Genomic DNA, 12,322 nt, shown 5'->3' on the forward strand with positions numbered 1-12,322 from the left:
TAGCACAAAAGAAGATGGTTGTGCTTGTTGGACGTCAATCATCTCAACCCTGGGACATCGCTGCAGGAATTCCTTAGGGTAGTGTCCTAGGCCCAACCATCTTTAGCTGCTTCATCAATGACCTTCCCTCCATCATAAGGTCAGAAATGGGGATGTTGCTGATGATTGCACATTGTTCAGCACCATTCGCAACTCCTCAGGTACTGAAGCAGTGCGTGTCCATATGCAGCAAAAGTTGGACAACATTCGGTGTTGGGCTGATGAGTGGCAAGTAACATTCACTCTACACTAGTGCCAGACAGTGACCATTTTCAAGAAGAGAGAATCTAACCATCTCCCCATGACATTCAATTGCTTTACCATTGCTGGATCACCCTCTATCAATATCCTGGAGTTACCATTGGCTAGAAACTGAACTGGAGCAGCCATATAATTACTGTGGCTACAAGAACAGGTCAGAGGTTGGGAATTCTACAACAAGTAACTCGCCTTCTGACCCCCCAAATCCTGACCAACACCTACAAGTAAGGAGTGTGATGGAATTTTCTCCACTTCTTGGATGAGTGTTGAGTGCAGCTCCAACAACACTCAATAAACTTGACACCATCTAGGACAAAACAGCCCGCTTGAGTGGCACCCCTTCCGCCACCTTCAGCATCCACTCCCTCCACCACCGACTGTCACGACTCACTGAGGGTAGTGCGCTGTAATATCATGCCACACTGTTCCCTGAGCCGTGACAAATGTGAAGTCTGACCAAACCACCAAATTGCCACAATTTTACCTAGCTGCTTAATTTGGGTTAACACCAGGTTTGTAAACTTATTAAGTAAATAACTGTTTATTGAACAACTGTCGTTAACCAGTGGCAAAAGGAAGAAATATGAACTGCTAATTTCTAACTCCATAATTTAAACTCTGCCCCTTCTTAAATCCCTATACACACATGCAAGACATATAAGACACACAAAACATGGATTTTAAGGCTGGGATAAAACAGTTCAACAGCACCAATCCGGAGTACAGGATTCGATGGGTTGATTTCGATTGATGTCTTCCAAATTCCTTTCAGTTCTTTTTGATGATACAAGGTGATCTTCCAGCACCTCCAGTATTTAGTTCACTGGTTGAGCACTTGCTTTTCAATGCCTCTTAACAGTGGTTTTCCCCTTTTCCTTTTTACAGAGGGCTTCCTCAGCAAGAGAGCAGGTTATAGAGATGTGAGGGAAAAAAGCCAGCTATCTATTATTGGGGAATTATTGGAATCTTCTACACACAGGAGAAAGAGGTTTTAGGTCTTGTCCCTTTCGGGCTAGGAGCTATTCAGCTGCACTTCCCTCACACAAAACCCAGTCACCTGGTTAGGAGCCAATTAAAATGCTATTGTCAGGCAGCACCCTTGGCCCAGGACTCCTTTCTGGCACCATCCTGTCTTTCATGGCACACTCTGTTCCAGGACTGCAACATTGTATATATATCTTTCACCCTGTTCCAGTGGACATGTCTTTCAAATTGCAGCCATTGTAATTTTAATCCATAGTCCAACAGAAAATAAAAAGATATGTTCTTTACAACAGTCCAACAGAAATAAAAAGATATGTTCCTTACACTGACTCACACTGGCAGCAGTGTGTACCATTTACATGATGAACTGCAGCAGCTCACCAAGGCTCCTTCGTCAGCACCTTCCGAACCCGTGACCTCTACCACCTTGAAGGACAAGGGCATCAGACACATGGGAACACCACCACTTGCAAGCTACCCTCCAAACCACAGACCATCCTGACTTGGAACTATATCATTGTTCCCTCACTGTTGCTGTGTCAAAATCCTGGAACTCCCTTCCTAACAGCACCGGACGTGTACCTACACCACATGGACTGCAATGGTTCAAAAAGGCAGCTCACCACCACCTCTCAAGAACAATTAGGGATGGGCAATAAATGCTGGCCTAGCCAGTGACGCCCACAGCTCATGAATGAATAGGAAAAGGGCATTGATTCCATTGCTGGTGTTTCATTCTTCAGGTGTCAGTCACTTTCTGGTACTTAGTGGCACCATTCATTTATGATTCTTAAAATGGCTATTAGCAGTTTATTTGACAGTGGGGTGAGGGAGGGAGGAAGCTGGGTGGTGGTTAGTTCACAGGCAACTTCCTGGATAATGATCAGAAAGGGAAGGCATGGATGACTGTCCCTGGAACAGGGGAACCGAAGCCAACTGCAACTCCTATACTTCTGCCCTATCTGAGACCACCTAACTCAGCAGGTTTGAACTCTGAACCCTCCTTCCAGATGTGGCTCAGGCACTTACTGGATTAGCTTGTTGAGTAACCGAGCATGGCTTTTCAGCCTCATTAAACAAAAACTGGTTTTCTAAACACGCTTTCTGCACCATTGACTTGGCACCTTTATGTAATTCCAGTGTAACATGTATTAACAGACCTTTGAACAATGTATCTTAATATGTGTCAGATCAGGAAGATATGGAGTTCCTGTGTTGTCACATTTTTTTCTCTGTTCTCAAGGAAAGCTGCAATGTACTTGTTATATGATAGGGTGTGACATTGTAATAATACACTGTACCCATTTCAAGGCCATCCTACGTTATCAAGTAACACCAGTTTCTTATCACTGTCAAACAGGGCTTGGTTCAATGTTTCATGTTTTATGTTGGCTTTGTTTTACACCTGGCTAGGTTAATTCAGAGGGCGTTAAGAGTTAACCACATACTGCAGCTCAGAATATCAGTGAAGCAGCAGCTTTCTTCTGGTCTGAGCCCATAAATTATCAGATTTATTGATCTCAATTTCACAGCTTGTTGCAGTAAAATTTGAATTCACAACTACTTGGCTGCTAGCAAACATCATAACATCATAATTACCATACCCATACTGTGGTTATCGAGTTGTTAAGTTCCAACTTGCAGGAGTCTGTCATTGCTAGATTTGCCAAGCTGGAGGATTGGTTCAAAAGAAGTCTTGATGGTGGGCTTTATACTTCTCAGTGATACCCTGCAATCTGTTCTCACAGAAATCATAGGTAGTTAGTGATCAATACCCAGGGCACAGCAGGAGAAGGGGGGAGAGAGAGAGGCAGATTCCCCATTGTCTAAATCACCAAGCCCCCTCAAGTAATTGAAGTAGTGCTGGATCCTGAGGTACCTTCAACTGTTGTAGGGCCAATTTATGCTACTTTACCTTTGTGCCAGATTAGTTCGGGGCTGTATTTGCTATTACTGTAAATGGATATCAGTGACTGCCTACTGCAGCAATCCTATGGTTTCACATCTGTCTCCTCCCCCTCATGTTCTACTTCTTGTAGACCTTGGACCTCTGCTTTGCCTACTTCCCTTGATATTGCAACTTGCAGCAGCATTAAATTGTTCTGATGTAAGGTTGTTGACCTGAAACTTTAAGCCTATTCCTCAGGTTCTGAGTGTTTCCTGCATTTTCTATTTTTGGTTTCCTTTACTGAGCTGTAGAAGTGGTCCAAATTTTGGAGTCTCTGGGCGGGCCTTCCCAGTCCCAGCAGGCGTGTTTGAAGTTGGCCAACTTGAAGTTCAGGTCATCAGGTTGGCAGGCCAATGCATTCCCGCCTCAGTGTGCTCCCACCAGGGGCGGGTCAACAACAGAAGTGGCTACCTACCTGGCAGCAGCGGTTAGCCAATAATTAGCAATTAAGAGTCTATAAAGGGGAAAGGAAGGATGCCACCAGGATCTTCCTGGCATCTGAGTGGCCTCCAACAGTGCTGAGTCCAGCAACCCTGGATGGCAGACCATTGGGGAGGGGGGATCAGAGCCGGAGAGTTTGTGCCCCAGTGACTGGGTTGTGGGCAAGAAAGACTGCACTCGCAGCCGAAATGATTCCTCTAAGAAGCTTTTTCCTCCACTCCGAGGGGCCTACCAGCTTCAACCCTCATTATTTTTAAAATTGATGCACGTCATCCCTGTGTTAAGGTGCCTTGCGCTCTCCTTGCTGTTTGAGCGGCACCGACCTGTGCCAGTGGAGCTGCCGTCTTTCAAAGGTACAGGCACTCTGATTGAGCCTTCAGCCTCAGGAACTTGCCCTTAGTTGGATAGGGTTCACAGAGGAGGCCTCTAAATTAGCCGCCTCCGGGAAGATCGTGCAGATAGGTGGGACTTGCCATTGGGTCAAGACCCTCATGATGATCAGATGCTATTGAATCATTAATGGAATGAAAGCCCTTCCTGCTCATGTGGGCCAAGGGTTTGATGCGAAAAGCTATGATGTCCATCGGGATTCTATCTACCATGTTTCGGTCTCTGGGAATCGTGTCACTTGGTGAATGTTCTTTGCCTCGTCCAATTGATGCCTCACTTCAGAAGGACAACTAATAAATTGTTCCTGTTATGAACATTATGGGGCAAGTTTCCCCAGGGTCTCAGAGGCACGTTGGAGGTTGGGGCACTCAGAAAATCGTGAAGAAAGTGGTCGTGCCAGTTCCTCAATGTGTTCCTGTCTCCTTGGTCTTTTCCCGGATGCAGTTTCAGTGCTATGATGGCAACCTGCTCAGTAGCTGCAAGAAGCCAGCTAAGGCTCATCAGCAACCAATTAACAGTAATTTTCCAGTGTAAGTGAAGTTTTTCTGTCATTGCACAAGTCACTTGCTGTGTCTGCAGCTCATCAGGTAAGAAGAAGTGTGTACAGAGCAGGAGGTCTCAGAGTACCGAGACAAATAATTCAAATCTACCACCTTAGGGTGCAAATTGGCAAGCCTGAGGTCTTCTGCAGGTAGACACTTGCAATCTCCTTTCAGTTTCCTGGAGACTGCAGTAAGAGATAGTGCTTGTTGATGAGGAAATGATAGCCATTGCCTCCAGCCGTTTCACTCCTCTATTTTGTCCAGTCCTCTTGCATCCCCTGCACTCCAGTAACACTCTGCATACACAGTGAAGGTTGCCTGCTGGCCTTGCAGTTTCACACACTCAATTACCCTCCCGCCTCCCCAATCTTTTCACCATTCCGAATTGGGCAGTGATTCTGAAGATGGTCCCTTAATTGGGCACCTCTTGTAAAAGTTTCCTGGGAGGCGGGCTGCTGCTGCTCATTCGCAGTTTGGGACTCAAAAATGCTCCTGACTGTCAAAAAATTTCAAAGTCCAGTAGATTCAGCCCCGATACCTCTTATTTATTTGACGCACATTTCCGCTGAACTGATTTTGCAGTGGGTGACTTCAATGACTTGGAGAGATTTGGTAGCATAGAGTAATGCTGTGGTAACCATCATTGCCATAGCTGGGAGCAGTCTGCAGTAAGTCTGCAGTTTTCTACACCATGCGCTGGGCTGTGTGCTGATTTTATGACCTGTGCTTCTGTACCACGAAGCTTCATGTTTTCAACAGAACCATGGAATATCAAACCTATGCGGTTAAGCCAAACTTTATGAAAAATAAATACTATGAATGATTCAGCTACTCCTCCTTCAGCTTCAGCAGTTTTAGCTGTGATATATATGTTGATCATGGGTTGTTACACTGACCTAAGAACAGTAGGTTAAATGCTGCATACCAATTGCTTGTTTCTCAACCAGTGAGCGACATTAACTGTTGCAGTTATAAGTTACATAGTTTAAAAATTGTGGCTTATTAAGGAAGGAACATCGTACACATGAGCACCACTCAAAGCTTGTCTGATTTTTTAGTGAGGCAATCACCAAATTCCAAAATATGATTCATAAGAACTCAAGCCATAGAACCCAATGAAAATGTGATTTGTTTTTGCTGTTGCTTCTTTTCCCTGTGATTACCTTTGCTGAGCTGCTTGTGAATGGCAATGTGCATGTTTTGTGAATTTCTTGTATTCATTATTTCCTGTGCACAACTGATGCCTGATTTTTCTCTGTTGCAGATAATCATAGGAGAGTTAGTTTCAGTTCATTGGAACCATTTGTACTCAAACTCCTTTATTAGAAATTCCTATATAGCCACTGTATACAAGGGAATTGGTGCATTTCTGTTTGGGGCTGCTGCGAGCCAGTCCCTGACGGACATTGCCAAGTATTCAATTGGTCGCCTTCGGCCCCACTTTCTCAATATTTGCAAACCCGATTGGACGAAAATCGACTGCACTTCAGGGTACATAGATGAGTTCACATGTCTTGGTGACCAAAGAATGATGACGGAAGCACGGTAAGTCTAAGATTAGCTGTATATGAATTGTACAACATTCCAACCATAGGACAGAACTTTTAATCTGCTGCTCATTATGTCTTCAACTTCTTATACCATAGAGAACAACAACAATGTATTATTGTGTCTTATAACTTAATAAAATGTTGCAAGATACACATAGGAGCATTATAAATCAAAATTTGACACCGAACTACATAAGACGTTATTAGAAATAAAAACAAAATGCTGGGAAAACTCAGCGGATCTGGCAGCATCTGTGGAAAGAGAAACAGAGTTAATGTTTCGTGAGATTAGGAGATATTAGGGTAAATGAAAGCTTTGGAAGCAGTTCAGACAAGGCTTCCAGACTAATACCTGGAATGGACGGGTTGTCTTATGAGGAAAGGCTGGACAGGCTAGGCTTGTATCCGCTGGAGTTTAGAAGAGTAAGAGGCCACTTGATTGAAACATATAAGATCTTGAGGGGGCTTGACAGGGTGGATAGAGAGGACTTTAAACTAAATAGAGTGGGGGAGGGTTCTGGAAAGGGGATACGTAGGCTGACAAAGCAAAAGGATGTGGCAGCCTTGCAGGACAGCTAATTAAGTAATGAAACCCAGAGTGTGACAGGAAGGGACAGAGTGTACAAACATAAAAAAAAAGCAGCAAATAGGGTCAAAGGGGGAAAAAATGATAAAAAGGCAAAATTAATGGCTCTTTACTCAAATGCACATAGTATTCAGAACAAAGTAAATGAATTAAAGGTACAAATAAAGGTTAATGGGTATGATCTTATAGCCATTACGGAGACGTAGTTGCAAGGTGATCAAAGCTGGGAACTAAATATTCAGGGGTATGTGACTTTTCAAAAGGACAGGCAGGAAGGAAAGGGTGGCGGGGTAGCTTTGTTAGTATGAGATGGAATAAGTACAATAACAAGAAAGGATTTTGGGTAAGAAATAACAAGGGAAAAAAGACACTGGTGGGAGTAGTCTATAGGCCCTTGAACAGTAGCTATACTGTAGGACAGAGAATAAATCAGGACATATTGAGGGCATGTAAAAAAGGCAGCACATTAATTGTCGGTGACTTTAATCTTCATGTAGATTGGGAAAATTAAATTGGCAGAGGTAGCCATGAGCAAGAATTCATGGAGTGTATTCAGGACAGATTCCTAGAACGATATGTTGTGGATCCAACCAGGGATCAGGTTATTTTGGATCTGATAATGTGTAATGAGGCAGGTTTAATAAATGATCTCAGAAGTAAAAGATCCCCTAAGAAACAGTGACCATAACATGGTAGAATTTAGCATTTAGTTTGAGACTGAGAAACTTGGGTCGGAAACAACTGTGCTAAACTAAAATAAGGGTAGTTACAAAGGAATGAGGGCAGAGTTGGCTGGAGTGGACTGGGAAAGGAGTTTAGCAGAGAAGACAGTTGATGAACAATGGCAGACGTTTTAAGAAAATAGTTCATGACTCACAACAGATATATCCCAGTGAGGAAGAAGGATTCAAGAAAGGGGATAAACTAACCATGGTTAACCAAGGAAGTTAAGGATAATATCAAATCGAAAGAAAAGACATACAATGTGGCAAAGATTAGTGGTAAACCAGAGGATTAGGAAAGTTTTAAAAACCAATAAAAAGTGAACATAGGCCCCTTACAGAATGAGGTGGGGAAATAATAATGCGGAACCAGGAAATGGCAGAGAAGTTGAATAAATGCTTTGCTTCAGTCTTCACTGTAGAAGTCACTAATAGCATTCCAATATAAAATAATCAAGGGGCAAAAGAAGGGGAGGAAATAAATACAATAACTATCAGTAGAGAAAAAGTACTAGGGAAACTAACGGGGCTAAAGGCCAATAAGTCCACTGGACCTGAAGGGTTGCATCTTAGGATATTAAAGGAAGTAGCTACAGAGCTAGTGGATGCACTGGTAGTAATCTTCCAAGAATCCTTATATTGTGGGAAAGTCCCAGAGGATTGGAAAGCTGTCAATGTAACACCCTTATTCAAAAAGGGAGGGAGGCATGCGTGCGAAAGAGCGCAGAAATCTCCCCGAGGCACGGAATTGCCTCAGGAATATTAAGTTCAGTTTTATAGGTTGAAAAAAAGAAAGAATAAAATTATTCAGATATGTCCCCTCATGTGACAGTGTCACATGAGCTGGGACATGTTTATGAATTGTCAAAGAAATTTTTATTTATTTAACAAAACCTTCATGAAACCTCATCCCGCCCGTGGATGAGGTTTCATGCAAAACACGAAGGCCACTTGGGCTCGTCATCTGCCTGCTAACCTTAAGGTTGGACGGGCAGCCCTGTCAATTGCCTAAATTGGTTCCTAAATGGCCTTAACAGGCCTTTGACAGTTCGGCGGGCGCGCAGCTGACTCCGGCACACGCCCACCGAACGAAAGATCGGAATGACACGTGGTGACATCAGGATGCACGCCCGATGTCACCGCGTGTCATTTTACGTGTCAGCGTGCGGGGGCAGGCCCCGCACGCTGAAGAGAAAATTCTGCCCCTGGTTCCAGAATGTATTGTTCTAAGAAACTGTCCCAAATACATAGGAATGTAGGAGCATGAGTAGGCCATTCAGCCCATTGAGCCTGCTCCGCCATTCAATATGATCATGCCAGATCATCCACTTCAATACGTTTTTCCAACACTGTCCCCATATCCCTTCATGTCATTGGTATATAGAAATCTGTCAGTCTCTGCTTTAAACACACTCAATGACTGAGCTTCCACAGCCCTCTGGGGTAGAGATTTCCACAGATTCACAGCCGTCTGAGTAAATAAATTCTCCTCATCTCAGTCCTAAGCGGCTTCCCCTTATTTTGAAATTGTGTCCCCTGGTTCTAGACTCCCCAACCAGGGAAACCTCTTACCTGCATCTACCCTATCTATCCCTTTAACTATTTTGTAGGTTTCAATGAGATCACCTTTCATTCTTCAAAACTGAATACAGGCCCAGTTTCCCCAATCTCTCTTCATAGGACAATTCCGCCATCCCAGGAACAAGTCTGGTGAACCTTCGTTGCACTTCTTCTATTGTAATAATATCCTTCCTAAGGTAAGGGGACCAAAACTGCAAACAATACTCTCGGTGCAGTCTAACCAAGGTTCTATACAATTGAAGCAAGACTTTGCTACTTCTGTACTCAAATCATCCTGTGATAAAAGCTAACATACCATTAGCCTTTCTAATTGCTTGCTGCACCTGCAGGTTAGCTTTCAGTGACTTGTTGACGAGGACACCGAGGTCCCTTTGTATGTCTATACTTCCTAATCTCTAACCATTTAAGAAATAGTCTGTACATCTGTTTCTCTCACCAAAGTGGATAACCTCACATTTTTCCTCATTATATTCCATCTGCCATGTTCTTGTTCACTCACCAAGTCTGTCCAAATCCCCTTGAAGCAACTTTGCATCTTCCTCACAACACATATTCCCACCTAGCTTTGTGTCATCCACAAATTGGAAATATTACAGTTGGTCCCCACATCCAAATCATTGATGTATATTGTAAACAGTTGGGGTCCAAGTACTGATCCTTGTGGTACCCCAATAGTCACAGCCTACCAATGTGAGAATGACCCATTTATTCCTACTCTTTGTTTTCTGCCTATTAACCACCTCTTAATCCATGCCAGTATATTACCTCCTATCCCATGTGCTTTAATTTTGCTAACCAACCTCCTGTGGGGGACTTTATCAAAAGCCGTCTGAAAATCCAAGAATACTACGTCCACTGACTCCCCTTTATCAGTTCTGTTCATAACATCCTCAAAATTCTCCAAAGATTTGTCAAACATGATTTCCCATTCATAAATTCATGTTGACTATGCCCAATCAGATTATTATCATCTAAGTATCCATTTATCACATCCTTTAGAATAGATTCTAGAATTTTCCTTACTACTGATGAACTCATTCTCCAGGCTATCTTTGCCAATTTGATTTGTACAATCTATATCTATATTTCTTGATTTATATTCAATCCTACAGTGTAGCTACATCTAGGGTGCCTATGAATTACTATGACCAGTGACTGCCTCCCTATGCTATTTCTTATCTCCACCCAAACTGATTCTACATCTTGGTCCTCTGGACCAAGATCAATTCTCACCACTGTAGATCTCATCCTTTATTAATAGAGCTTCCCCATCCCCTTTTCCTTTTTTCCTGTTCATCTGAAAGGTCAATTTGGCATTTGAATATTCAGGTCCCAGCCTTGTAACCACACCTCTGTATGGTTAATGTATCATATTCATTTATTTCTAAAGCACATTTAAAGAGTCTTGTTTTCAACCCTGAAGGTCTGATGGATCACTTGGCAAATTGTATTATCCCCATTTCTCATAGTGCTTTTCATGTGCATCAGGATCCTGAGACCCAGTACTTTGCTAACTTTTTCATGCTATCCTAATATCCTGGGCTCAAGATCCAATGAGAACAACCACTCCATATTTATCTTCAGTTGGTGTTTACAATACCAAACTAGAATATTATATAATCCTTAGCCCCCAAATATTTGATGAATGTTGGGAATTTCCTGCTCTGAGGCTTTGCCTGCTGAGAGTGCATATCTTGAGCTCAGACACAGATATCAACAGGATCAGCAGGATTAGTCTCAATGGGCAGAAGGGCCTGCCAACCTCTGTTCCCAGTCTCCGAATATGTGCTCTTCATAGGAAAAGCTCAAAACTGGGAGTGCAGCTTCATAAAATAGCCCCATTAAAGTCTGGAAAAGCAATTGCATGTGATGCCTGTAGGCTGGTAATAACTGCTGATCAGCTCCTGCAGCAGGAGCTTATTTGTTGATGCGATTCCTGGAGGGAATTGCCTTTAGCAATCATGTCTTCGTGGGGGCCCATGGTCAGCATCAGAAGTTGTGAGTTGGCTTGCTACTGTAACCCCTCCAGAGTTAAACTAGCAAACGTTTGCTAATGGTCTTGGTACAGTGCTACGGTTAATCTCAGCATCCCTGGTTTAATAAAGAGAAAATTGCTCAGGGTCCTGTTCCTGATCATTTCTTGCTGGAATTGTGATGTGTAAATGTTGGGCTAGGACAGGGTCCAATTTTGGCAGTAGTGGTGAGGAATGGCCACTTGGTTGAGGCAGGTGGTCAGAAAATGTGGGATTTACCTCAGCCTAAGCTTTCAGGAGCGAATGGTTGGAGATTTTGAATTAAAATAAAATAGAATCTTATACAATGCTGATTCTGAACATTATAATCAAACAATAGCTGTGCTTTTACTGTAGGAATCAGGGATTTGATGTAATTACAAAATCTGCTCTCCACAAAGCTTAATCGTTAATACTAATAGAATTAAGGAATTCAGTGAATAGCCAGAGTTAGAAGAGCATAATTGGAACAGCAGTGAGAATTTGTCTCTATCTAATTTGTTTGACATTTTACAGGTTGTAGGGGAGTGTAAACCTCGATAGATTTCATTTTGATTAGGTTGAAGTCTGCAATGCAAATATCCTTACTCTCTCAGCAACTAACATCTGTTTGGATAGCTGTTAGCCATAATTCTCATTTTAAACTCATGGGAAAAAAGGCTTCCTAGCCTTAAGCCCCACAGTTTACAATGGACTGCATGCTGGCATAGAATTGATATTAATCCTACTCCATGGGAAAATCTTGTCAGGCTTAAAACTCCATTTAACACTAACAAGAAAGAGCACATGATGGTAAAAACACTTTGAATCATGTTCCACAGAAAAGTCTTATTTGGCTAGCACTTGGAGCTGCTAATATCAGACAAATTATTGATTAATATTTGATATTAATTAATATCAGGCTTGACATTTTACATCATGAGCTATTTATCTGAGGAGTCCTTTCTCCAAAAAAAAGTTAATAATGAAGAATTTTTATCAATGTAAAGGAAAATTAGGCAGTGTTTACCAGATGGCCAATCTGCTCCCACCAAAATTGAAATTTACCCACATTAAGTATTTGCTCTACTAAAATCCCTAATTCTCTAATAACAGTGCTGGAGAACATTCACTATCATCATGAATGCTGGCATAGTCTTGCGTCAATGAAATTCTCTTGTCAGAAAAGAAAGTAGTTCATATTATTCTACTTAGGACCGATGAATTGGAGTGTCAGGCATCCCTGGATATCAAAATATCACTGCCTTGTTGCAAAATGTTGAGAAA

At 42.4% G+C, this 12,322-nt stretch overlaps 1 protein-coding gene across 3 annotated transcripts in view; it reads left to right on the forward strand.

Annotated features, from left to right (window-relative positions):
• plpp1a (phospholipid phosphatase 1a) overlaps positions 1-12,322 on the forward strand; it is a 112,076-nt gene that overhangs the window by 48,052 nt on the left and 51,702 nt on the right. For all 3 annotated transcript variants that reach the window (XM_078549751.1, XM_078549745.1, XM_078549757.1), the window contains exon 3: positions 5,870-6,150. In XM_078549751.1, the coding sequence (XP_078405877.1) occupies positions 5,870-6,150 (281 nt within the window). The remainder of the gene's footprint in view (positions 1-5,869; positions 6,151-12,322) is intronic.

The sequence above is a fragment of the Cetorhinus maximus genome, chromosome 1 (genome assembly GCF_964194155.1).
Source record: "Cetorhinus maximus chromosome 1, sCetMax3.hap1.1, whole genome shotgun sequence".
NCBI lineage: Eukaryota > Metazoa > Chordata > Chondrichthyes > Lamniformes > Cetorhinidae > Cetorhinus > Cetorhinus maximus.